This window comes from Phoenix dactylifera, chromosome 2, assembly GCF_009389715.1.
Source record: "Phoenix dactylifera cultivar Barhee BC4 chromosome 2, palm_55x_up_171113_PBpolish2nd_filt_p, whole genome shotgun sequence".
Classification (NCBI taxonomy): Eukaryota; Viridiplantae; Streptophyta; class Magnoliopsida; order Arecales; family Arecaceae; genus Phoenix; species Phoenix dactylifera.
Window position 1 is genome coordinate 24,627,916 of NC_052393.1, and position 27,210 is coordinate 24,655,125.

Sequence of the window (27,210 nt, forward strand, 5' to 3'; positions counted from 1 at the left end):
TCCTTTCGCTTCCACCATCTTCCTCTTTTGTCTCCAAGCGGATCCACTCACCTCCCGCGTTCCAATCCCCCAAAACCCTATCAAGCATCAGCACTTCGCAACACGCGGCCGAGCCCCACACTCAAAAGACCGCCCCAACAGTGATTCCTGTCTCCCTCAATCGCGACTTTCTTCTCCCCATCCGTCGCTATAAATGACCTAAGGGTTCCCATCACCGTCATATGAACCACCCCAACCCCCCTCCCTCCCTCGCCAAAGACCCTCCTGACGCGGACCAGGTCGCGCCCCGCGTCGCCGATGCTGCCGCCGCCCCCAGAGATTCTAGGGTTCTCGACAGAGCAGCGGCGGAGGCGGATGCGGTCGTCGAGGCCGAGGGCGGAGTAGAGAAGAGGGCCGCCGAGGAAGGGGTTCACACGATGGACACCGGAGATGGGCCCCCGCCGACGCCGGCCACTGTGTTCCGCATCCGGCTCAAGCAGTCCCCTTCTAGTCTGCGGCACAAGATGAATGTTCCCGAGCTCTGCCGCAACTTCAGGTCCTTGATATCTTTTTTCTTTTTTTAATTTTCCAGCTGCTTTGGGGCTTTTCTCGTTGATTTTTGGAGAAAAGATTGGAACTTGGGGGGTGTTTATGTGGGTACGTGGGTGAGAACTATGAAATTCTCAGGGTTTTTGTGAGGCACCTTAAAATAAAATTTGATTTTTTATGCCTAATCGGCTTCTGCTTCGTTCTTTCCTGTCAATTTGTGCATATGATCTTAAGGTGTAAACTTTTGTTTTGAGCAGTGCAGTCGCTTGGTGTGGGAAGCTGAATGTTATTGCTTGCGCTTCAGAGACGTGTGCAAGGATACCAAGGTTTGCAGTTTTTACGACTTAATAAAAAAAGAACTGACATCCACCCCCCAAATCCAAACATGGTTAACCTTGGGTAATTTTTGCGATGGAAAGAGCCAAACTTGATTCAGAGTGATCTCTTTATTGGAATATATACATTAAACTGCTGCTACTAAATTCAACATAACAAGTTTTAAACACTTGAATTGGTTGGTGATTTTGGTTTTAAAGTACTCTCGAATAAAGAATACCAAGGTTTGCGATTTGTTGACCCCCCAGTACTCTTTTGCAATTTGTTGATCACCCACCACAATCAAGCATAGTTAACTCGTTTGTAGTAATTTCTATGTGAAAAGAGTCGAACTTGAATTCAGAGCAATCTCTCTATTGGGATATATTCATTAAACTCCTACCAAATTCAATATTGACAAGCCTCAAACACTTAAATTTGTTGGTGATTTTGCTATTAAGTACTCTCAAATCTGTTAGCTTTTTCAATATGTTCATGAATACCAAACAGTTAACTCATAGATTTTGACTAGTGGAGTTTGCTTGTCTTTGCAGTTGGAAACAAAATTCATCTGGAAGGTTAGTTCTGGCAGAAGTACATGTGTGCTTCTTTGTTCCTGGAGTCCAAATATGTTCTGTGATTATTGACCTCTAATTAGATCAAGCATCATTGTTGGAACCTTTAATATATCAGGAATGATACTCTTATATGTAATGCAAACTGAAAAGTGTTTGTATTATGATGGAAGCTGTTAATCTGATTTTTCTTGAAAAGATCAGAAAAAAAAGCTTCTCATTTAGGATAAACGGTCATCCTTTTTTTTTTGTATAGGTATTTTGCATTAAAAAATGTTGTGATAATGGTCCTTGCCGTTTTGATCTAACATAAAGTTCAAGTATGCTGCGCATTTTCTTTGTATCTAGTTTGACCGGGCCATAACGAGGCACCATGGTAATTGAATATGTTATATAATTTTCTGTTTTGTTAAAAACAACATGATTGATAGTTGGACCTGAAATAGGTGACTTCAAATGCAACTCAAGTTAAATGGTGCTTCTGTGGTGGTTGGAGCTTGACACGTATGAGCTTGATGAGCAAGGCGGTGTTAGGCCATCATGTGCAGGGAAGCATTACTTTAGCTGATTGCATGTGAAGTCACATTTCTGTTGGCGTCAAAAAACATATTATAGTTGTTAAGTAATGGAAATAATATTAAAGAAAGTAAATATATGCCAGTAGCTCTATGAAGAAAGTGAGAAAATAACAAGAGCATAAGGGCACCGACAAGAAATAAATTTGAGGGCCCAAAAGAAGATTTGCGACTGTTAAAGGTTTGCTCTTGCTTAAGTCTATTGTTTCTTTAATCAATAGAGGAGAACAATTTCATAGACAGCAAGTTTTGAAAAATCGATTGCATAAGCTGATATTTTTTTTTTTAAACTTGTAAAGTAAGTTCACATTGTCAAGTTGCCTCCATGAATCTCTTAGGCCATTTATCTCCTATTAGAGTCAATTAAAATAACATGCATATTTGTTATTTCTAGTTTTTGCTTGTAACTGACACTACTCCTGTGGCCTTTTCAGCTCTAACGCAAATCCTCCATTTTGGATTCCAATACACATTCTGAATCCTGAGAGACCAACAGAGTGTTCTGTGTTCAATGTGAAAGCAGGTAAGGATATTAACACTTAGCACATTGTGGCATCAAAATTTTTTCTAAGCACAATACATGTTTTGCAATATGGTGGTGCTACCTTGTTTAAAAAAAGATGCATACTTAAAAGTGATAAGGCCTAGTCATGTTGAAATGTTGTCATTTTTTTCTGGATAATGTTATTTGTTTTTTCTATTTAGCTCAATAATTACTTGCCCTCTGTCTCTCTGTCTTTGCTTGTGTGTTATTTCCTTTATGCTGGGTTTATAGAGTTATCTTCCTTTTGCTTACCTCTTGGCTCTCCATCTCTTGGTACTCCCTGCTTGTCAAAGGCCTATTATTTTCCTTCTATTGTTGGTTTTGCAAGGCTTGCATCTCCTAAAAAAGAGTACCCCTTAATTATTTATGACTGCAACTCATCAGAGCTCAGCTAGTTAATATGTGGTAGCTTCATCGCTTGAATATTACGTATTGTATTTTGTTCATGGAACTATGTAAATTTTATTGTATATGTCAGAGAGGCTCCTAATATATTAGATGTCCACATCTCTTATGAAAAGGCCTCTTTGAAACTACTATCATATATAAATTTATTTTGTATAATTTCGTTCCTCTGGTGATTGCTGCAGTGTACTTCTTTCTAGTTTTTTATTTTTATTTTTTTGTTTTTATTTCTCATTGTTTTCATGTGCTTTCAATATTTTGAAAGTAGAACATGTTTGATAGCTACAATTGCTTTCATTTTATAATTTAGAAAACAATAGGTATGTTAAGTAGTGGTAGCATTTGTGTTTGCAATTATTTAGTGGCAGTGATGATGGTGGTAGGAGGTGGTGGTGGTGGAGGTAGTGATGCCATGGAGGGATGCAGCTGTGGGTAGCGGCAGTGGTGGTGGAGCAGTAGAGGAGTGGCGTTAGAAGTGGGAGTGATATGTGTTGTGTTGGTGGCAGCAGTGACGGAAGATGGGGGATGGTGGCGTTAATGGAGGTAGTGACCAAGGTGTCAGCAATGGCAGTGGGTGGCAGCAGTGGCAGGGCAGATGGTGCTGTGATAATGGAGGTAGGTGGCTGTGTAAGTGGCGAAGGTGGAGGTAAAGGCAAAGGGGTTGCAATAGTCTATTCTGTTAGTTTTCAGAAATTTTGGAAAGAAACAAAAGAAAGACCTTTACTAAAGTTGTTTTCTTTCTTGTATTCCTTTTTTTTTGTTTTAAATAGAAAACAAGAAATGGTAATGATACCAAACTGGGTGTAGTAACATAGGTTGGAAAGACCCTAGCCACAATTCAGTTTAAGACAATATGGTGAATCATTATCTTTTCTCCCTATATTTTCCGAAATGTATTAAATTATGATATGAAAGTCATGGTATATGTTGCATTTGCTCCTTTAGTTGTCAATTTTATTTGACCTATGTGTAAAAGCCAAGGTTCTCTATTTGTATCCTTCTATGTATTCTAGTTTATGCTGATCACATTGTTTGATGACAGATTCTCCACGCGATTCTGTTCAGTTTATTGAATGGTCTCCTAGGTCCTGCCCCCGTGCCTTATTGGTTGCAAATTTTCATGGAAGGATCACTATATGGACTCAGCCTTCTCAAGTGAGCATGCTTATATTTGCATTTCAATCTGGTCTCCTTGTTTGTTTTCATTTTTGTTTTTTTAGTTGCAAACTGGCAGATAGTTTATCAGAAGTTTGTTTTTTCATTTTCAATAAATATCAGAATAATTTTTGTTGTTCTTTCATGTCAACGAATTTCTTATCATCATAGCAACAAGTAAAACAAATTTTACCTTGTTCCGTTATTGTCATTCATTTTTAAGTTCTGTATGTTTATTTCCCAATTATGATTTATTCATTAGTGTAATTTTTTGACCTAATTTAGGGCCCTATTAATCTAGTACGAGATGCCAGCTGCTGGCAGTGCGAACATGAATGGCGACAAGATCTTGCAGTTGTGACCAAATGGTTGTCAGGGATGAATCCAGTATGCTACTTCTGCCATCCATTATTTTTAGTTTTGGATGATTCTTGCTTGTTTCAGCGAGATTCATATTGTATGTTAATTTCAGTATAGAATGCAGACTGCCATCATGTTCATGGACAAGCTGGGTAATTTTAATTAATTTACATGAATCTGCTTGTTATCATTACTCATGGAACTAAATTACCATAATCACCATGCAATCTCTGCTGGAGAGTATTATGCATTTTCTAGAAAACAAATGTAATGTGTTTCTTAAGTTTTCTGCAGATATTTGTTGCCGGTATGAAATCCATAGGAACAAGGGAATGAATTTTACTAATTTTCTAACAGATTGATATGCTTAAAAACAACTACTGAGAAAGCGTGCAAACTTAGCTTCTTTATGTACATCGGAGAATTTTTTCTGTTGTTGATGTTGATTTGGTTGTTCAGAAAAACAAAACAGAAAAATATGTTACTTTTTGAAGTCAAATTGGAATGTGATAGAAAAGATAAATAAGGCTTGGTATTGGTTATAGGCTGTAATCAACATGTAATATGTTCCAGTCTGAGATAAGCCTTCCAATACAGTGTACATATTTCACTGTTCTTGAGTTACTACTAACATATGTTGGAGCTATACCTTTAACGGTAGTTGAGTTTTACTGTTGAAATGCCCCTAAGATAAGACAAGTTTTTAAGTACCCTGGTTCATGTGCCTGATTGATGCAACATCCTTCAATGGAGTTCACAACAACCATTGTTTTTCTTGTTGGCTTTAAAGATATGTGCATATGTTAGTTATTTGTTTACTTTCAAATTCTTAGATTCATTGTCGTTCTTTCTTCTTCCCCTTCTCCTCCAGCTTCCTGACCTGCCATCTACAGCCTCCTCTACCAGCCTCACTGCCTATTCTTCTACCCCCATTTGCTTATTCTATTTTGCTGTGCCATCTTTACATGCCCTCGGCATTTTGATACAAGTAGAGTCAGATGGGTGTGAAAGAAGAAGGGAGGCAAGTAAATGGAAGAGACATCAGGATAGATTAACGCCTATTTGGTCTAGGTGATGGGAATCTCAATATAGATGGTGTTAGATGCTTGTTTCAAAGAAACAAATGCTAAAACCGATTTGAAAATTCATATGAAGTTCCATTTTGATGTTAATCTTTCATTAACCTTTGTTCATCATCTTTCTCAAGCTTGGATGGTTGAAAAAGTTTCCAATTGAGGGAATTGGCGACTTGTAACTATATGGCACTTCACAAAGCTTGCAGAACACACTCATCAACTCTTGTTTGCTTTTGTCTTCCTTGACCTATGTGGAGGAGAACAAAAACAGGAGAACAATGAAAAGCCTGCTTAGACATTTGAGGAAAGACAAAGGAACTCCCAACTCACTTCTCCAGCTTACCTTTTATTTTGGTGACCTCATTCTCTTTATCCACCACATATTTTCTTGTTCAATTGAGTAAAACCAGATTATATGGTCCTGTATATTGGGCTTGACATTGTATAGGCTTAAAAGTGAGAGATCTGTGATCTTTCGTCGGTTTTCAAGTAAATTCAGTTAGTGCCATCACCGATGCCACCATCACAATAGCATCCATGCATACCGTTGAGTACATGATCCATAGATCAATATAAATAATGGATACCGTCCTTAAGCCCAAATCTTGTCTACCCACTGGTATCTCTTTGAGCTTATGTGTATTTGCATAGTCACAGATAATATTTTAAACAAACTAATTTTGCAATCTTTGTTTTTTGCTACAAGTTCTGCTAACCTTATTTTCTGTTTATGCTGGGACAAAATCCTCTCTTTTAAATAACCAACGTGCGTATATTTGTGTGCATCAAGAATTTAATTACTGCCATACTGGTCCGTTTTGTACCATAGCAGTGATGTACCAATGCTTGATACGCCCCAGGGTGGTTGATGTCACCTTTGCTGTGCTGGCATGAACTACCTTACTGTGTATGTTATGGTGCATACTGGTACTCTGCCGGCACCTAACAGTGAGGGCTCTGGTACAGATACATTAGTGATATAAGTATATATTATATATGTATGTATGTAATACATATGTTTGCTATATGCAGTACCATTGTCTTCCTTCAACTTCTAGCACCTGTGCTAACTTGAAGTCAACATTTGAGGAAAAGTTTCTGTTGCAAAAGTCTCAAGTTTCAGGTTATTTTATTTTTTCCTTTTTTCTTCCCTCCCTCTTCCACGTGTAAGTCCAAGACGTTTAAGTCATTTATAAGCCATGTATCTCACACATTCTCCTTGTTGCAGTGAGATGGCCCCATTTTCTATGTGTTTGCTCAGTTTTTTCATCTGGATCTGTCCAGCTTCACTGGGCACAATGGCCTCCTCAAAGTGGTTCACAACCAAAATGGTTTAGAACAAGCAAAGGATTGCTAGGAGCTGGACCTAGTGGTATAATGGCTGCTGATGCTATCATTACTGAGGCTGGGAGTATGCATGTTGCTGGTGTCCCACTTGTGAATCCATCCACTGTTGTTGTTTGGGAGGTGATGCCAGGTCCAGGAAATGGTATTCAGGCAACTGCCAAGATAAATACAAGCAGCGCTGTTCCTCCATCTTTAAATCCCCCTTGCTGGACAGGTTTTGCACCTCTGGCTGCATATTTATTTAGCTTACAACAGTATTTTGTTTCTGAAGAGAAGCAAGGAAAGAAGCTCGCAGATCATGAGATTAGTGAGGCTGCATCTCTTCATTGTTTACCGGTTTCAAATTTTTCGGCATATGTGAGTCCTGAGGCTGCTGCCCAATCTGCTGCTACCACAACATGGGGTTCTGGAGTCACGGCAGTTGCTTTTGATCCAACACAGGGAGGGTCGGTCATTTCTGTAGTGATAGTTGAAGGTACTGATATGCGACTCTGTTCTGGGGTTAAAAGCAAATTATACATTAATCCATGCTCTTAGAAAGCATGTAAAAGGTTGATCTCTCTTTTTTTTCCCCATAACCATTTCTGTGTTGAAGGATGTTTTTGACCATAATTATTTAACAGTTGCATTGGTAAGACATACACCCAAGCAATTCCCATTATTATACTTATTGAGTTTTATAATTTGTTCAACTCTTGCTTTTCTGCAGTGATTTGGATGTGTAGATATTTCTTGGTTTCTAAATTGAGTTTTTATGATTTGTTCAACTCTTGCTTTTATGCAGTGATTTGGATGTGTAGATATTTCTTGGTTTCTAATAGGCTATCTAGTGATACTATCTTCAACACTATGATTTTGTTCTTCCATCCCCAATAGCAGGGAAATCTTATTAATTCCAATAGACTTGTATGTGCTCTTTTTCTAGTTATTTTTTCACATTTAAATTTTATTTTTCTAGTTTCTAATGCTTCTCGTTACTATTACTTACTTGCATGTGTTATTCTTTTGTTTCAAGTGAAAAGCATGCAGGAACCAGTAAAAAAATCTTTCTCCTTGCAGGGCAGTATATGTCTCCGTATGATCCTGATGAAGGACCTTCAATTACTGGATGGAGGGTCCAGTGTTGGGAATCATCTCTTCAACCTGTTGTTCTTCATCCAATTTTTGGAAATCCTGCTTCCAGTTTTGGCGGGCAGTCCCCCATGCAAACGGTGTGGTCGACCAGGGTGAATAAAAGCATTCCACCAACAGATGATTTAAGAAATCCCCAAGCATTTGCATCTGCACCAACAATATCGGATGAACGAAATTCATCTGAAAGTAGTGGTGAGAGGGCAAACAGGCTCAATTTTGATCCCTATGATCTGCCAAATGATGTTAGACAACTAGCTCAAATAGTGTATTCTGCTCATGGCGGAGAGGTTGCTGTTGCATTTCTTCGGGGCGGAGTCCACATATTTTCTGGGGAAAATTTTAACCCAGTTGATAGCTATCACGCTAATGTTGGTTCGACCATTGCTGCACCTGCCTTCTCATCCTCTGGCTGCTGCTTGGCTTCTGTTTGGCATGATGCCTCCAAGGATCGCACTATTTTGAAGATAATCCGTGTGCTTCCTCCTGCTATTCCTAGCACGCAATCAAAAGTCAACTCAGCAGCATGGGAACGTGCTATAGCAGACAGGTATTGAAAACATTGAATTGGCCCATGCTATTATTTGTTTGGCAATATGCAAACAGATTGCTTATTATTTGCAGTGTGCTTTGTTTGTTGCAGGTTTTGGTGGAGTCTTTTGTCTGGAGTTGATTGGTGGGATGCTGTTGGCTGTACACAGAGTGCTGCAGAGGATGGCATTGGTATGGAAATTCTCTTTCTTTATCAGGAAAGATCATGGGTGTGCTTGCTCAACTTATTTGTTGATCTTTCTATATCTAGTATTTTCTACTGTTTATTATGTAAGAACTGTAAAAGTTCAACGAGAGACTTGGTTGTTCTTGAATTGTTTGAAGTTGAACCATGTTAGAGGCTACAGGGCATAATATGGTCAGTGGTAAGAGAAAAAACAATGATTTGGTTGATGAAGCAAGCCATACTAAGAATTCACCTGTACTATGTTATAATGGGATTGAGGTGGTGAGTGAGCACCAATAGGACATGTCCAACATTTTCACTTTCTTGTGACTCCCTCCTTAGAGTTCTGGAGAGCAACCTCTGCCTATTCTGTTTGCCACAGCAACCCTTCATAGATTTAGTGGTGCTGGTTGCAGCTTATGTGCATTGCATATGCCATTAATATCTATCGGCGCTAGACTCACATGTGTTGCAATGATTGTTTAAATTGGTGAATTCTCCTTTCATTGGATTTACATTCAGGTGTTTCTTAAGGTGTTATAAATCTTCATTTAAAATTTTGAATATGTTTTTACTGCTTAGGAGGTCCCATTAACTATCAAGTTGGTAGATATGAAATTAGAAGGATTATGCCAAACTTGATTGTGAGCAATATCTTCAAGTGTAGTTTGTCAAACCGAAATGGTATATTGAATGGGAATCTGGATGAAAAATAAATGGGTGTAAATCCCCAACTTGAATCTCTTATACAAAAAATGGTTAACAAAGGCATTTTAATAAAAAAAATTAATTGAGTGGATGGGAAACTTGCTATGAAATGTTGTGTAATCATTGTGTGCTGGTGAGAATGAGAACATTCGCTACAATGAAAATAATTTGATAACATGCAATGCCCGGGGATGTTAGAAACTAAGTGATTATAGGCATATCATATATTAAAATGATTTGTTGAGTATTTAGCATCCAAAGGTAATGATGGAAGCAAGTATGTCAGAGGTTTATGTAATGAGATCGTATGGTGACATGCAACAAGATCTGCTGATATGTGGAAATTAAAGGAGTTTTATTTGCTTGGATTAAAGTGTAGTCCATGCCAGCTGGCAAATAGTGGCTTGTACTTTGCTAGTGCCTTACAGGCATGCGGCATGGATAGTGCAGGTTAAGCATTGGTTCGACATGACACATACCAAGTTAGTGCTGTGGCAGCATGGCAACAGCAGGTGATACTTTAATCCTTGTTTATTTGTGCAGAATGGCCAAAAGTAGGTTAGTCTATAGGAAACTGAAAACCTAGATTGATGTTGTGACGAAGGAATTGGAAAAATAACAAATTAGTGAACCTTGATAGAGATTATGCATATAAGAAGGCTATTTGAAGCTTGATTAAGGGGATGGGATGATCATTGCCCATTCTATTTGGCCCTAAGCAGAAATGGCCACTGCAATGTGCAATATCCTACATATTTGTTTTTGGAGACTCCATCTTGAACTAAATAACCATGCAGTTGCCTCCTTCCCTTTCTTATACTGGATGCCCTGGGGGTACAATACATGGGCACACAATCACCACATGCATGGAGAAGAGTTCCCATTTGTTGATTAATGTCGAAGTGTCATAGATGTACAAAGAGGACAGGAAAATACATATAGGTAAAGAGTCATAATAGCAAAAATAGCCTTAGCCATCAACTGAATCAAGCTGTGCAGTGTTTTTTTTTGTTTTCTGCATGGTATTTCCTATTGATCACTTGGTAATTGTAAGTATTTAAGATGAAAAAATTGTTTGATGAAAATAATGGTTTCCATTCTGTGGATCCGTTATGTGTATCTGTTTTGTATGATTGACATGTCTAAATCTCCATGTATTGTTACCGATATTATGATGCACAATACTAATTCCTAGGTGGACTTGTGAAATGCTGGATCCTTGTTTGTGGTTTGGCAAATACTCTCTTGATTGTTTAGTAGGATTAAACGAGTGACTTTAACAACTTAATTGCCTTTAAGAGTTCAAAGATGACAGGAACCATTTGAAGGAATAATTCATTTTTGGAAATGAGTACGACCATTTAAACTGTTAGGCTAGTCTGAGGAGACAATTCTTTCATAATGGTTTGGTGTCATGTTCATGTCATTAATTTGAAACACTTTTTAACCATAAATGGATTTGCGATATTGCTTTCCATGTACACACTTGCTCATGCTTGAAGTACGACAAGTCCAGTTTTTTGATGATCTTTTCAGAAATATACCGTCTTATGAGGTTCTTATATTCATGTGAAGAAATTCTCATAAAAATATTAGTTTGAGATTATTTAATTAATTTGTGCTTTTGCGGTACATTGAAACTAAATTCCATCTTGCATGATTGATCTTGCAAGAGTCATTGATATGGTCTATTTTATAAGCTTTTTTGCTCACTCTATTGAGTTTTTCTTTTGCCAAAGTCAATTTTTTGTGGCCTTCTATGTAATGATTTTTTTCTCGTCACCTTGCTCCTCATCTTTCAAATATGATAAGCCCATTCACAAGAAGTTATTCTACACTGTTAAGCTTATCAACTGCAAGATCCCAGCCATGAATGTTGTACATTGCAAACTTAAAATGCATTTTATTAATGCAAGTTGCCTCTTATGAGCTCTGAATGTGAGATTACTTTGGATGGAGGCAGTATGAGGAAGAGTTCTATGGGGCTGATAACTCTCATGTGGAGGGCTATCAAGATATGTCCCAACCTGAAGTTTAAACCATGCAAATGTTTTCCAAAGAGCCATTACATTCCACTAAACCCATACACCCTTTAAACATCTTAGCTTGATGTTTTGGAGCCCCATGCCCATCAAAGTTAGCATCATATAAAGAACATTTTGTCAAGCTTGGATTGAAATCGGCCCATCCAAGGGTCCAGGTGATTGCTAGGTCAACTGATTGGTCTAGTGGCATACTAAACAAAAGGTTATATGAAAGCATATATTTTGGATGAAAAGTGTGAAGAAAGAAGTATAAAAAAGTTCTGATTTTAAATACCTAAAGTTTGAAACTATAAACCTCCTATTAATTTATTAAGAAAGACTTTTTATAAAACTTCCAGAAAGATCTCTGAGAAAATGCAAACAAAGGATACTACAACCATTTTACCATGCATTAAAATGCTCCGATGATTCTCAATGGCACAATTAACCTAGTGTGAAAGTTGATTGAGATATATGGTAATTCTTTGAAGCTTATATAGTTGTAAGTGGATAATTTCAAGGGACATGCTATTAGGTTATTAGTGATCTTCAAATTGTGAGTTTGAGGCATGCGACCAACTTTGTCAGAGAGTCTGTTTTCATTTGAAACAGAGATCATGGTTCAGGTTGGTCACAGTGACCAGTTGTGAGAGATAATGCACACAGAGACAGAACATAAGCATTGCAAAATGTGGATAACTTATCTGAGATGGTGATGGTGAAAAATTAGTCTATAACCATGTGTTGTTCTAAAAGACTGTAGGTGGGAGACAGGCAGCTAAGGGGCTGCTAGAGCCTAGTGCTAGGCAGGTGCCCAGAGTTCGAGACGGTCCATAAACATAAAAAAATCCAAATATATATGTAAACATATTGGAAAAAATAGTAAGTCATTATTTTCATCCATATGCAGATCTCTTCTCATTCTTTGATACGACAGAAATACAATCAATATCAACTAAATATAAAAATATATGAATAACACTAAACAGTAAACATAATAGATACAAGTTACAAATTAAAAATCAACTAATGTTAAACACCAAACATGGAGGGTTGGTTTATCATGGAGTTGCCAAGTCAGCGGTTATAGGCCCGATGGACTTTTCATTCACACTTTACAGGTGCCCTGAAGCTTTTTTTGTTTTTAATTTATTTTTTCTTATTTTTAATTTCTCTTTTTGGCAGCAATATGTTTTTGTAGTTAGGAACCGATAAGCAGTTGCAATAGCTATGGCAAAAAGCAGCCAGCCACCAACAGTGGCAATTTCTGTTGAGTGGCAGCCCCAGTGGTGGTAATAGCAGCTGCTCCCGAAACAAGAACAGTAGCTTCAGCAGCAGCAGCAAAAGCCTGGCTGCTAGTAGCATAGTTGCAGCAACAAAATAGAAAAGTAAAAAAAAAATAAGGGGAAAGGGGAAGAAAAGAAAAAAAAAGAGAAAAAACTGGTTCTCTGTTGTTGATCACTAGATCGCTGCCATTGACTGGAGATCTCCAACTGGTTCTCTTTAAAACCTGGATAGGTTGCTTATTCAATACGAAACTAGTGAAGTTGAAAGGTGTTCTGGACCAGCCAAAGGGCTGATTCACTGTGCATTCTGTGGTCTGATGCCCAGTTCGATATAGGTCTGATAACACTGATAAAAAGGGTATATCAACAAATTAGCAAACATTCATGGATCGAACCCCTGACCTCTAAACCAAAGTCTGCAATCACTTTCTTTGCTTTAGCCTTTAGGCATGTATATGCCAATTCCCTCAAGCTATGAAGAAATCAATCATTAGCCTTACATTGTCGCTTTTTTTGAATTCATGGGTAGCTATGGTCTAGTATGTACATTTTACAAGTTGGTAAAAATATGAGAAGCGTATGGTCACAGTTCTAGCAGTAGGAATCTTTTGTTGTTTTAAACAACATTTAAATTAATTTTGTAGGCTTTATTTATGTTTGAATAGTTGCTGACATAAGTTTCACCTTTTCTTCCTCTTTTGTTGTTTTCAACAACAGTTAAATTAATTTTAAAGGCTTTATTAATGGTTGAATAGTTGCTGATATAAGTTTCAGCTTTTCTTCTTTCATATTAACATGCTAGTTGCTCCCTGGTAAAACTTATTTTCATCAAGTCCACTTTTATTTCTTTTGTTATGTATATTAGTGGGACATCTTCTAGTATTGCTTTTTCTTATTTTTACTTTTTTTGGTTGGGGGTTCCCCCGCGGGCGCCGGTGTGGGGGGGAGGGGGATTTTTGGCAGGTTGCATGTTTTGTTCTCACTTTGTAAAGAGTAAAGAATGGAATTGAAGTTCCAAATAAAATTTATTTCTTTTGCACTGGTCTTTTCCAGTAACACGATGAGCATCTTGTGTCATGGTATCATCTCAATTACATGTAAATTTTTAAGTGTCATTATCCAGAACAATTCTGTTTAGTTAATAAATTTAATGATTCTTGACGAGCATTATTGTTAGTGAGTAATTTTGCATAGAAGTTTGATGGCATATCTACATATCTATTTCAGTGTCACTTTATAGCGTGATTGCTGTGTTGGATGCGGACTTCCATTCTCTTCCATCCATTCAACACAGGCAGCAGCACGGTCCTGTAAGTTCTCTCTTGTTAACATGAATTTTATTTTTTATTTTTTATTTTTTGCATGACTTGTCAGCTTTTTTGACAGTTGCCGTGAAAATCTTATATGGATGGTTATTGTTGAACTGCACCCTTTTTTTGGTCGTTTTGTCTACTTGCTATGTTGTAATTTTCAAATGTGATATCTCAGAATTTGTTTTAGCATTTCTCCTCCTCATAAGATCGAGCAATGCAATGGATACATCTTATTTTCGTGATACTAATCTATACCTTGCAGTTCACTATATTCTACGCAGTCTTTTATCAGGCTGCTGTATGGTAGATGACACCTGCCTGCACTGCTTTCGATTGTGACATAGCTTAAAATTTCTTAACTTACACTTTGTAGATCTTGACTTGGATCATGTAGATGTGTATTGCGGCTCATCATTAAATTCACTATAAAACTCTAGTTTGTTAAAGCTAGAATTGTGCAAAAATGTCTCAGCTCGCCCAACCCAACCCAAAATTTACCAGGCCCGTGCTGAGGTTTTCGACTTGATTGGCTGGGCCTGGGCCTGGAAGTTTAGGTCCGACTGAAATTGGGCTGGTCTTGGCTCGTTTTTTTAACCTGGCTCGATAAATATATTATTTTCATGTATGTATACAATATAACTTGTAAATTATATGTTATGTTTTTATATAACATATAATATATTATATCTTAATTTTGAAATTTGAATTTGAAGCAAGAAAAAGGGAAATGGAGACTTTGAGAATGAAAGCATAAATTCCCTATCCTCCTAGCTGATGCTGCCCCACAAGTCCCATCTTCTTAAAGGGTCCTCCTCCACCTGGTAGGTACACCTTGGCCCCTCCCATCTTCTCTCATGTAGTCATGATATATGGTCATGGCAAGACATGCCATACGTTCTCAGTCTTGTGCCTCTGTGTCTTGCTTGTTCACCTCTGAAGTTCAAATCAAACATCAATTCGGGATATGGTACTAGTAGAAATATATGCTTAATTTGGTGGATTTAAATTCATTTTGCTTTGTTTAAGTCAAGAGAAATTATGTAAACAAGTTAAAACATCATTGGATTAACGAAGAGGGAAATTTTTGGAATATATATTTATTAACTTGCTGAGTCTTCTGAGTTTTGATAGACTCAATCAGAGTCCGCTTAGCCATTCTTTTTGGAGAATAATCAGTTAACTCGTGCTTACTTTGTGAAAGTAGTGAAATCACATGGAATTTTGACTTGTCAGCCTTTTAAATGACTCAACTTGTCCAAGTGATGAGCCAACTTGCCTAGTTTTCCGAGCATGTCTGGATGTGCGGATAGTCTATAACTCCATTTAGCTGCTGAATATTGACATGTTATGTTATATATTCTTAAACAAGGATTATATTTATGAAAAAAATCTTTTTTTCCCAATATTTACTCGAAAAACTTTTATAGACCACAACTCATGTCTCTATATTTAAAATTGATTTGACATCGTACAGTTCGGTTTTTTTGTTTTGAGTTTTCAAAAAAATTTAATTGGTAATAAACTTTTTCAAACTTTTTCTATGAATTTAAGTCTAATTTGATGTTTTATTGATTTTTTTTATGTTCTTTGATGTTTCTATTGATCTTGGTTTAATCTAGATGATGCATTTTATTGCTTTAAAATAATACAAATCATAAAATGAACAATCGACTTGTGGAAGAAAGTTTTTGTCTTACGGTATATTATAAAGTTGATGATGCTCCGCTTGGTAAGACCGGTCCAGCCATCACACATCACAATTAGTCCATATGTGGGCCACTTGCTCTTGTATGAGGCAATTCATTTCTCTAGCTCCTCCTTATTACTGTCAAGAAGCTCACCGTAGATGTCCTTAGGCTTGGAGAAGGCTAGGTATTTTTTTTTTCTTGTGATTTTCATCATCATTTTGGAGTTGTTTTGGTACAGAGTTATTTGAGTAGGATTGGTGTCTAAGATTCTATATTATGTCAAGTTTGGGTTAGGGAAGTTCGTAAGTTACTTGGATTGTGTTTTGGTTTAATTTATTGACTTTATTTGTGGGGCTAACAGAACTATTAATTTTGCTATTTTTGGAAAATTTTGAACTTTCCTGGTTGTTCTAGTTCATTAAGGAGTATTATAAGGACGAGTAAAATGGTGTAAAATCAATTTTGATGAATCAATGAAATTACTCTCTTCTATAAGGACTTGTCCGTGCTTGTGCTTATGTAGTGGGCACGAGCAGAGAGTTTGCTGTTTGCATTAGTGTTGGTGTTAGTGGGTGCTTCTGTGCATGTGCTCATGCACATGTATATTTCTTTGTTTTGGTCCTATGGATTTACATTCTTAATTCTCTGTAGTTTCTTTTGATTGTGGGGTAACCCCAGATTGAGGGTTGGTTATCCCATTATACAACCAAGAACTCTCATTTTTTGGGTATAACCTTCTTCAATCAATGTGAGATAATCCATTATTCAGGGTAATTCTATTTTTTTTTATTTTTATCTTTTTGGGTTTGGGGAGTGGGAGGCAGGGTAAAAAGGTTGACATTGTAAAAGGTGGCTGAGTTATTTCTCTCTTTTTCTGCCCCCATACTATCCAGTTAACACCACAAATGCCAACTGTTACCTAGGGTTGAGAGAAGCTTGGAGGGACACCCAACAATAACCAAACGGGCTCGGTGGGGGGGTGGGTGGTGCTGCAGGCGCGGGAGGGGGATGCCATGCATGTGCGTGTGTACACGTGGTTGTATGTGGATGTTTGCTTGTGTGCCTTTCGTCATACTTTATTTCTTTTGTCCTTAGACTCTTATTCCCCTAATCTTGAGCACTCGTTCATCTTTCATTTATCTCTTTGAGTAACATTGTATCATAATATACATGTTACAAATATTGGAATTTAATTCCTCTAAGAAGTATTTAGAGTTGAGGTCACTGGAACATTTGTCAAAACTAATCACCACTTTTATCTCTAACACATGCTGCTGCTCTTTCATGCGATTGTTCATGATTTCAGTATGGTATAAACTTTGTCAACTGTGACTGATGAATAACAATATGGATTCTTCACTGTGTACATATTTATGATATTACTGTTCTGTAAATCTATAGGTACACTGAACAGGGGAAGTTCACTTGTGATGCATCAACTTTCTTATGTAATTGTCAATTGATCACTGTTAATCTGCGAGTTTGTCATGACGTTAGAGTATTATAAAGTCGGCATACTCTAATTTAATCATCCATTGCTTATTTGGGTGTCTTAGTTTGTTGATTGTTAGTTAAAATTTTCTTTATGATATGAAATATATTTATTGAATAAATTCAATCTGTTTATGGGTTTCTTGCAGAACCTTGATAGAGTAAAATGCAGGCTTCTGGAAGGTACAAATGCTCAAGATGTTAGGGCACTTGTTTTGGATATGCAAGCAAGATTATTGCTGGATATGTTGAGCAAGGGGATTGAATCTGCCCTTGTAAATCCTGCAACTTTGCTACCTGAGCCTTGGCAGGCTTCTGGTGAGACATTATCTAGCATGGATGCTGACAAAATGATAGTTGAACAAGCTTTGGTTCCAAGCATCCAGGTCAATCAACTATTACATTTTTCAACCTCTGCATAGACTTCTTAGGATTGTGGTTTTGGTGGTTTTGTTTCCATATGTTTTAATTCTTTTTAATTTCTTGTTGATGCCTTTTACTTACGGCAAAGTTTAATTAATGTTGATAAACATCATTGTTTCCTAGTTGCATTTACTAAATGAACTATGGCTGTATATAAATATCTTACATATAATATTCAGAACACGACCTTTAAACATCATATTTGACTTTCAATGGATTGGACATGACTTGGTATTATCTGATAATACCCCAACCTGATTTGTCAGGTCTAGTGAAGATGATTGCCAAATGCACGGTTACAATATGACCTAGTAACCTGCTCAGTAACCGTACTGGATTCTGATTTGAGGCAATCCAAACTGATAATGACCTTAGCTAGGATTTTTTACATACTATGTACAAATAAATATCATATCTTATATTTTTATACTTTATTCACCATCAGATCTTGATCAAGAGTCACAGGGCTTCAATAGTTTAGGAATGATTGCTCCCTTTCCCAATTTATATAATAATTAGATAAGATAAGGTTTTCAGTTCGGATATCCAGTCTTTAAGTGGATCAAGTTTGGGTAACTTGGCAATCCATTGGTTTATCAGATTGGATTGCATCAAGTTTTGGATCATACATGGATTGACTTTGGTTGGATCCGAACCGGACCCGTGGACAAGTCCTAAGTCTAGTTCATGATCAACTTATATTTGTAACCTTTATGTGGTAGTCTAACAAATTCCAAGAGGTCACTAAGTACTGTCGAAAGGTGGAAATAAAGAATAAAGACACGGCAGGGGAATGTAGTTTGCTGAGATAAGATGCGCACCAGGTATGGATAAGCACATTTACGTGTGAGATAAATAATAATAAATAATAATTCATGCATGGAGATAAATGGAGATCATAGATGAACTGGGAAAAGAAACATATAGGAGTCCTTATAAGCTAAAACACAGACATCACTTGTCTAATCCTTAGCCAACTGGATCATCATGGAGCACCATTAGAAGAGAACTATATAATAAAAGGAAAAAGCTTAACCCTCAAATTGACGTAGATATAGTCCACAAAGTTACTAGAAACAAAACGAAAAAGGGGGAAGAATGCATAGACACTTATATGGATATCAAGCAAAAAAGCAAGAATTTCATGCAGCATGAAGAGACATAAGAATCCATAAACCACAATGATGCATCAAAAATTATAAAATAAATAGAAAGATGGTTGTAGAAATTTGGAAACAACTGACCATGGCTTGGCTGCAAAAGTGCCACTCAATGGTGGTAGAGGTGGATAACAATTAGGGATGGGAGTATGATTAGTGATTAAGATTTGAGGGATGACAAAGTACGGGTTAGACCATGACTTGCCGGGAGCCATTAGGTGGTAGACTGGCAATAAAGGTGGGGGAAGTTAGGATTGGGATCATAGTTTGCCATACCAGTCTGAACCAAGCGGTGTAAGGCGTACTATATTAATTTGGTACTGGTAATGGTACGGGAGACGTACTGACACTTGGTATACCGAAAAGATTTTGTACTATACTGTACTGACACAGTGCCATACGGAGTCCGGTATTGAGACGGTGAACCTTAATTAGGATTAAGGAAACTATCATTTGACACATGGAATGTGAAAAAGTTCATTTTAAGTTAGATCTTTATCAGTAGTTTTTTTATTTCTTTGAAACTATAAGTCTTTACTTTTCTTTTCTTGGAACTCTTCCATAATTATACCAAGCTTTTCCTTTGAAAATCTTTAACTCCTTGATCCTTATCTTTCCTCACGTGCCATCATGTGAGACCATTGAACCGATGACGGATTCTCAGGAGTTCCCATTAAGTGTAGTAGGAGATTGGCAAGGCACGAGGAAGCTGGTTTGGAAGGAGGTTTATATGAGGAGATGCAAGTGTAAGAGGAAGGGTTGAAGGTAGGAAATAGCGTGGGTAGAGGAGATGATAAGTGAGAGGGCAAGAGAGGGAAGGGATGGAAGGGAGATGAGAGAGAGAAGAATGGAGAGGTCTTTTCCCAGTTAGCCTTAGCTATTGTTTGTGAGAACAGGACAGAGAAGGGTAGGTAATTGATTGGGAGAGCAAAGGCAAGGGAAAGAAGGAAAGAGATAGAGAGGGAGGGGGGGGGGGGGTAATGACTCGAGGCCAAAGCTTTCTTAATGCCCACCGGTGCCCACCAACAGGTTAGGTAATAGTCAAGATGCAAGCTGTAGCCATTTTTTTGAGAAAAAAACCCAGCTGCAGAAGTTGTTTATGATCAATTTTCCTGTAGGACAAGTTGCTGCAATAGAGCCCCTTTCTGAAGCTGTAGTTTCATGGATCCTGCAGCACCTACAAGTAAACAGGAAGGGGCTTAGCTGCAATAATTGAAAGTTCAAACTATATGTTGGCAGGTATTTTGGTACAAATAAGTTCATTGTATGGTACACCATATGGTTTCCAGATGCAAATATCCTTTGCCTGGAATCAGCTTTTTTTAAATACTGTCCTGCATCTGCCTGTAACCAACCTCGTTTAATTATGTTAAAGGTTTTGTATTTGGCATGTTTATTGGACATCTACCTATTACTTTCTGCTTAATCTGGTTGTCATGACTATAGTATTTCGTCCAGGCATATGTTGATGCTGTTCTTGATCTAGCTTCACACTTCATTACACGCTTGCGACGCTATGCAAGTTTTTGCCGTACTTTGGCTAGTCATGCAGTTGGGGCATCTTCGGGTGCAGCTGGTGCTCGGAATATGGTGGCGAGTCCGTCTCAAAGTTCTGCATCTCCATCAACCAGTCAGGGTCAGTATTATGAATCTTTTAATAAAGTTGCTTAAGCATATCATTTAACATTGAGAATCTCATTGGAGTAAGATGCATTGTCTCTCTCTCTCTCTATAAAAAATTCATGACTCTGGAATCTAGGAATAGGCTTTCTATATGCTCTAATAGGTATAGAGGGCATGTACTCAACAAATTTTTATTTAGATTTGTATTTCCTTCCATTAATACGATATGTAACTTGAGGAACAGCTGTTGGAAGGATCATTAATTGCGAAATCTACTATTATATGCAATCGTTGTATAATGTACAAAACATGTTTCAGTTAATGCACTTTGATTATACATCAACTAAGGGCCTGAGTGACATATATTAATATAAGACCTTAAGATGAAAGTAAAAAAAATTGGGACTTTATAGAGGAGGATGTTTGTCTGCATGTCCCATGACCTTGGGCATGACTCAACGTGTCTGCCAACACATTATTGAGGCTATAACACATCGCTCCTGTACCATGTGATTATATTAATAACTAGATAATGCACATAGATTTTATACTGATTTACAATTATTTCTAGCTATGGATTGCAAGATGACTGCATGTCTTCATTTTATTTGGTATAGAACATATGTTCCTGCACATAGACCTGTTCGTTGGGTGGGCTAGACTGGGTTCGGGCTGGGTTCAACCCAAGACAACTAAAATTAGTCAAGCATGGGCCCAGTCTCGGGCTTCAGGCTTCAAGGCTTGTCTCAAGCGTTCTTAATTTTTTTATTTAAAGAATGTCAAATGTTGAAGGAAAGAGGGGAAAAAGGGGAGAGAGAGGAGGAGGACGGAGGAGGAGCCACCCCCTGGATCTATTCCTGCCGCGTCCACGTCCTCTGCCTCCAGCAACTAGAGCTGCATCATTTTGCTTATTATTGAGAATAGGCCTCTCCTCACACCGTACCAGTTCATCGATATGCTTCATGCAGTTTCATCTTCCCGCTCTTCTTCTGATGCCAGTGATTGTAGCCGTCTTGTCAAGAGGGGCGGGTGTCTTGTCTTTCGCAAAGAGGAAGATGGAGGATGAGGATGGAGGTGGAAGAGAACGGAGGAGGAGAATGGAGGAGGATGGAGGACCGGGCTTGGGCCGAGTCGACTAAAATCTAAGTTCGGCCTGATTAATAGGCGGGCTCATATTTTAGGCCCAACCTGGTTTGCTGGGCCCACAATCCAGGCCCAGGACTGTCTGAAATGCTCCGACCCATTAACAGGTCTGCCTACACATAAAAGAGTTATTGTTAATGGTTTGGAACAAGGTTCACCATACCGAATGTACCGTATCATACCTAACCGAGACTTGGTGCAGGGGCGTATTAAGTCTTAGTATGCCGAACCGGCCTCTATACTGGGCATACGAACATTGTATCAACATGGTACCAGTATGGGTCCGATACTAAGATTGCAAACATTTGGATGGAATTTCTCTTATTGGTGTAAAATACATCTAGTTTGTTGCTTTTTTTTTGTAAATACCCTTTACTATTTCAAAGTCATAAAGATGAATTTAGCATTGCATTTACATTATTGTGGTAGGCAAATGATTACTGCTATCAACTGGTTCATTTCATTTTTTGTCAGCAGTGAGTTCAAATTGGGTGCTGTTCATGCTCACGTGAGCTATACATTTTTTCACCTTGCAATTTACAATTGAGACACGAGAAAAATATGGATACAGTCTTTTAGTTCTCTACAGAAATCATAGTTGTCTGATACATTTTACTTGTGTTGCTGATATAAAATTTAGGTGCTCAAAGTGGAGTTACAAGTACGACTGGAAGCTCTCAAATGCAAGCATGGGTTCAAGGTGCAATTGCTAAAATCAGCAATAATGCTGATGGAGGTTCCTCTACAGCAGCAAACCCCATTAGTGGGCCATCTTCCTTCATGCCAATTAGCATTAACACAGGGACTTTTCCTGGAACGCCTGCTGTCAGGCTTATCGGAGACTGCCATTTTCTTCATAAATTATGTCAATTGTTGCTATTTTGTTTAATTTTTCGGCGAAAGCAATCACCACGGTACATTGGTAATGTACAAAAGAATCCTGATTCTAATTTACAAAAAGTTCAGCCTATCGCTAACGGAAAAGTAGAGGAGAGCAGTGCAGTAACAAGACCAACTCTAGGTGTTGCTAAATTAGAAGAAGGCCAGGTAGTTCGGGCTGGACAATTGGTTCTTGGGGCAAAAGCGCTTGAGGAAGGTCCTACAAGCAAATCTGTACGGTTAGGTTCTGGCAATGCGGGTCAAGGATACACATCAGATGAGGTATAACCTAATTTTTTTTTTCTTGCCTATTTGTGCTTGAGATGTACATAGATACGGGAAGTTTGTTTATAGCTTTTAGTTGCATTTTCACATCACTGTTACAAAATTTTTATTTTAAAAATTGTGCTATTGGAAGGAGGTAAATTAAGAAGCTACATTTCCCCCCTCCCTTAACATGATATGCGCTGCAGTGTACTTTGGGTATCTTACTTTGTCATGGGTTCCTGTTCAATGGCAGCCTTTGTGTTGAGATTTAATAATGAATTGTTTCTTGCTTTAAGCATCTAAGCCTTCTTTGGTGTTCCCCTCATCTTTTTTCACTCTGATTTAAATAATAGTGTGCATGTTACCTGGGAGCATACTTATCTTAGGAGGCTACCTTGTGCTTGTCTAAATCATTTCAAATGATTTCTTACCATCCACTGCCATGTGCTAGTGCTACTCCAAGCACAGTATTCTGACTCAATACATAAAGAAAGAATTAGCAAAAGCCAGTCAGTGTTAATTAGATTGCAAGGTATTAGAAACAAACATGTTATACATGAAGCGCAATTCAGAATGAGAATCCTCATTGTTTATCATAATTTTTTCAATAGTTAATATGCACAAAATGAAATATGGATGTTTAAGAGTGCATAATTCTCTTACCTACAAGTTGGTGATCGTAAAATGGAAGGTACTACTTGCACTAGATTATCTTAATATATGGTAGTCCATGCAAATTGAAAACCCACACCATACATGATGATCTATACACCTGAATCAATATGGGCCTAAATTCATTGAGTTTGGATACTTCTAAGTTCTAAGCCATGAAGTAGGTTAAACCATTTAACATTTCCATTAAAGCCTATTAATTCTATTACTACTCAATTTGCAGGTAAGATACCATCAGAATATGTAATTCTTGATTTTTTTTGTGTTTGCTAGTTAATTCTTGGTGGCTTTAGTAACAACAAAATTGCTCATCCTTCTTACCTTGCAGAAATGATGCATATTTCAGTGATACTTCTGTGGTGGTTTACATATCAATTTGTAGTGTTTGTAGGAAAGTTGCTGCACCGAGTCTTTCTATATTTTTGATTTGCCTTAGTTCATGTGGTGAGACTTTTCTGCATTTTTTGGAGACACATCTTTGTGATATCTGCATTAAAGAAGCTAATCCTAGTTTTCTTGGTGGTCATTTTTTATCATAGCTACATTTAAAAGAATACGAGTCCTGATGATTTTAACTTTTGAGTGCATCTTAAGAGATTGCAGTGTAAAAATTTTATTTCTTTGTCCGGCATGGTTGAAGATCCCATTAACTAGACTTCTAGGAGATCCAATGATGGAGGTGCATCTATATGAAAGCTGCCTTTTTCTCTGTGATCTGTATCGCCTTGTTTTTTGGTCAGGCAGTTTCTAAACTTGGGATACAACTAGGGTTATCTGAATGGTACTCTTGGAGCTATGTGTGACTGGTTTTGTTAGTCGTTTACTGATATTTCTTACATGCGCATCTAGAAGTCATTCGGCGAAAATCTCTTTGTTTGAGGTGTGGTTCCCTTGCAGGTGAAGGTCCTTTTCCTCATACTGGTAGATCTCTGTCGAAGAACAGCTAATCTGCAACACCCATTACCTCCCTCTCAGCTTGGTGCCAGCAATATTATCATACGGTTGCATTATATTGATGGAAGTTACACTGTGCTACCAGAGGTTGTAGAAGCATCACTTGGCCCACACATGCAGGTATGACTTAAATATGAATACAAATATCTGTTTTTGTTCTTAGTCGGAAAATGCCTCAGTTGTATCCTATATGCTTCAAATCCAAACTTGGTAGCAAGGTCGGCGGAACTGTCTCGAATCGGTCGTACCGAGCTGTCCCGGAGGCGGAACAGGATAGTTCCGGCAATGGAAACGATACCGTCGCTGGAGAGGGAGAAGGAGAAGGAAAGAGAGAAAAAGAGAGAGCGAGCGGGGGAGGGAGGGAGAGGGAGAGAGGCCGACGGAGGGTGGCGGAGGACAGGAGGCGGAGGTTGGCGCCCGGGCAGGAGGCAGAGGCCGCGACACAGGCCTCCACCACCTTCTTCTCTCCTTCCCTCTCTCCCCCTTCTCTCTCTCTCTTTTCCTCTCTCCTGTTCGCCCTCTCCGCCGTCTCCACTACTGTGTCGGTATAGGGCCGGCACGGCATGACGCAGATCCGTACCGATCCGTGCTGTCGGGCAACCGGTCCGGTGCCTGGTACCGGCACAGCAGACCATGCTTGGTAGTCCTATCAATTGAAATTATTGTTGCTATTGCGGATTAGAGCTCATGCTGTTCATAGACATTCATAATTCACAGACATCTTGCAATCTTTGTGTTTTCCTCCAAGATTTTACTGCCCTACAGCCTGCAACTGATTTTTTTTTCTTCTGCTTTCTAATGACTGCTGGTTATAGGTTTTTCTTTTCCACCTCATTCTCTTTATAATTGACTGCAATTTTCAAGCCCTTATTCTCATCTTATGGGCTTAAAACATGCAGAATATGCCTCGTCCTAGAGGGGCTGATGCTGCTGGGCTTCTACTCCGTGAGTTAGAACTCCACCCTCCAGCTGAAGAGTGGCATAGACGCAATATGTTTGGTGGTCCCTGGTCAGATCCGGAAAATCTTGGTCCTTTGGATAACAAAGCAAAACCAAAACTTTCTGGCTCTTTCAATCCCTACGTTTCTGCTCTGGACAAAGATTACAATGACTATTCTGGGTCTCAAGGCCTCTGGCCTAGGAAACGCAGGTTATCTGAGAGAGATGCAGCATTTGGCTTGAAAACTTCAGTGGGTCTAGGATCCTATCTTGGTATCATGGGATCTCGGAGGGATGTCATTACAGCTGTGTGGAGAACAGGCCTGGAAGGCGTCTGGTACAAGGTTTGGTTTCATATTCTTTACCTTGCCTTCTTCCTTTCAGAATCCTCAAAACGTTTCTGATATTCTCGTACTTTGAAGTCATATTTGCAGCTCCAGATTGTTTAGAGTTGTTATTTTCATTGCCTACCAGCTTGGCATAACAGAATGACCAAGAACCCCACAAATCTATTGAATAATAGCAGCTGTGGATTCAAGAAACACTATTTTAATTACCTTGTGCATGAGCTGGGCTTCAGCCACATGAACACTGTATCGGTACGAGACCTTGTACAAGTACCATTCTATTATAATATCAGTACATCCGGTATGGAGGCCGGTTTGGTGTATCGAGTGTCGGTATGCCCTCTATACCGCATCTCTTTTCCTCTATAGTTTCGAGACATAGCACAAACCTGTGAAGGTGGACCCATGCATCCCCCTATAGTTTCAACTCCACTTCTAGTACACAAAACCTACTTAGCAGAGTGGACATTCACCTCCCTTTTGTCTTATTGACATTGTCATATAACTGGAAGTCAGAGATGATAGGAGCACATGATATTAAATCTGGAGTATATTTATTGAATTACTCCAAACAAATTGGTCATAGGTATCAGTCATCCATGAAATACTCCCTTCTCTTGAATGAATGATGTGTGCTGCATGTGCCAAATGCTATCGAATTCTAAATTTTGGAGGCAGTTATTTCATAATGGATAAAAGCGAGTGATGTACATGTTAGGGACCATATGCTATAAGGCAAGAGGTTTGCATCCTGTAGCTATCTTGCTATGCTTGATATCAGGTTATATCCAATGTGGAACATACATCACATGCACCAACTTGGTTGAAGTGAATTTTATGCTTGGTCACAGCATTATTCTCTGTTCATTTGATGCAACAGTAAAGGTATGATTTTTTTTTTTTTTTTTTAAATGAAAGGCCACCCTCAATATGTTTTTCATGTCAAAAAATGCAACAAATGCTGATGTCTTGTTACTGTCCTCTATGCTATCTTCAGTATATTTTGCTTATCTGCATTGGCATTTCTCTTTTGCATCATGGTTCAAATCATGAATTTTCCCTCTTTTTTCTTCTGTGCAGTGCATACGGTGTTTGCGTCAGACATGCGCATTTGCACAGCCTGGTGATCCTAATCCTACAAATGAACGTGAAGCATGGTGGATTAGCCGATGGGCTCATGGTTGCCCAATGTGTGGTGGAACGTGGGTTCGAGTTGTTTAATTTGCAAAGCTGTTAGTCCTCAGTTTGCCCACCTGATCTTCCTCTAGCTTCATCATCCTGATGCTTTTCCACTGCTCAAATATGTGAAGTTTTGTGCATATGTGAACTACTCTGTTATGCAGTTACCAATGTCCATATGTATATGGAAAAGGAGGGTGTGGTTTTTTTTCCCTATTTCTTTCTTCATCTTGATCATTGTTCACGATGAGACCTTAGACATGCCATAGTTATAATACAAACTGGTATTTATAATGGAAATTTAAGAAACTTTTCCTGGATATTTACAAGCCTTTTGAATGGCTGTGCTGGTGTTACTTGATAAAGGGCCACAAAAATAAAGAAG

At 38.3% G+C, this 27,210-nt stretch overlaps 1 protein-coding gene across 2 annotated transcripts; it reads left to right on the forward strand.

The window, feature by feature from the left end:
* LOC103719183 (mediator of RNA polymerase II transcription subunit 16) lies at window positions 1-27,147 on the forward strand. 2 transcript variants are annotated; one of them, XM_039123734.1, is made up of 17 exons: window positions 1-535; window positions 786-854; window positions 1,398-1,421; window positions 2,428-2,516; window positions 3,985-4,097; window positions 4,383-4,484; window positions 6,566-6,656; window positions 6,762-7,355; window positions 7,940-8,561; window positions 8,655-8,734; window positions 13,975-14,057; window positions 17,389-17,625; window positions 20,281-20,458; window positions 22,229-22,749; window positions 24,304-24,480; window positions 25,260-25,643; window positions 26,727-27,147. In XM_039123734.1, the coding sequence occupies exons 1-17, from the start codon at window positions 222-224 to the stop codon at window positions 26,865-26,867; spliced, it is 3,819 nt and encodes a 1,272-aa protein (XP_038979662.1). In that variant the 5' UTR covers window positions 1-221; the 3' UTR covers window positions 26,868-27,147. The 2 variants fall into 2 exon arrangements, with proteins under 2 accessions (XP_038979662.1, XP_038979663.1); XM_039123735.1 differs by lacking the exon at window positions 1,398-1,421 and having other exon boundaries at window positions 2-535.
* Window positions 27,148-27,210: the final 63 nt, after the last annotated feature.

Bases quoted from the DNA above. Each gene is read 5' to 3' on its own strand.
- LOC103719183 (XM_039123734.1), top strand. From the start codon at position 222: ATGAACCACCCCAACCCCCCTCCCTCCCTCGCCAAAGACCCTCCTGAC. The intron at 2,517-3,984 runs GTAAGGATATTA...GTTTGATGACAG, and splicing joins TGTGTTCAATGTGAAAGCAG to ATTCTCCACGCGATTCTGTT. The intron at 17,626-20,280 runs GTCAATCAACTA...TATTTCGTCCAG, and splicing joins CTTTGGTTCCAAGCATCCAG to GCATATGTTGATGCTGTTCT.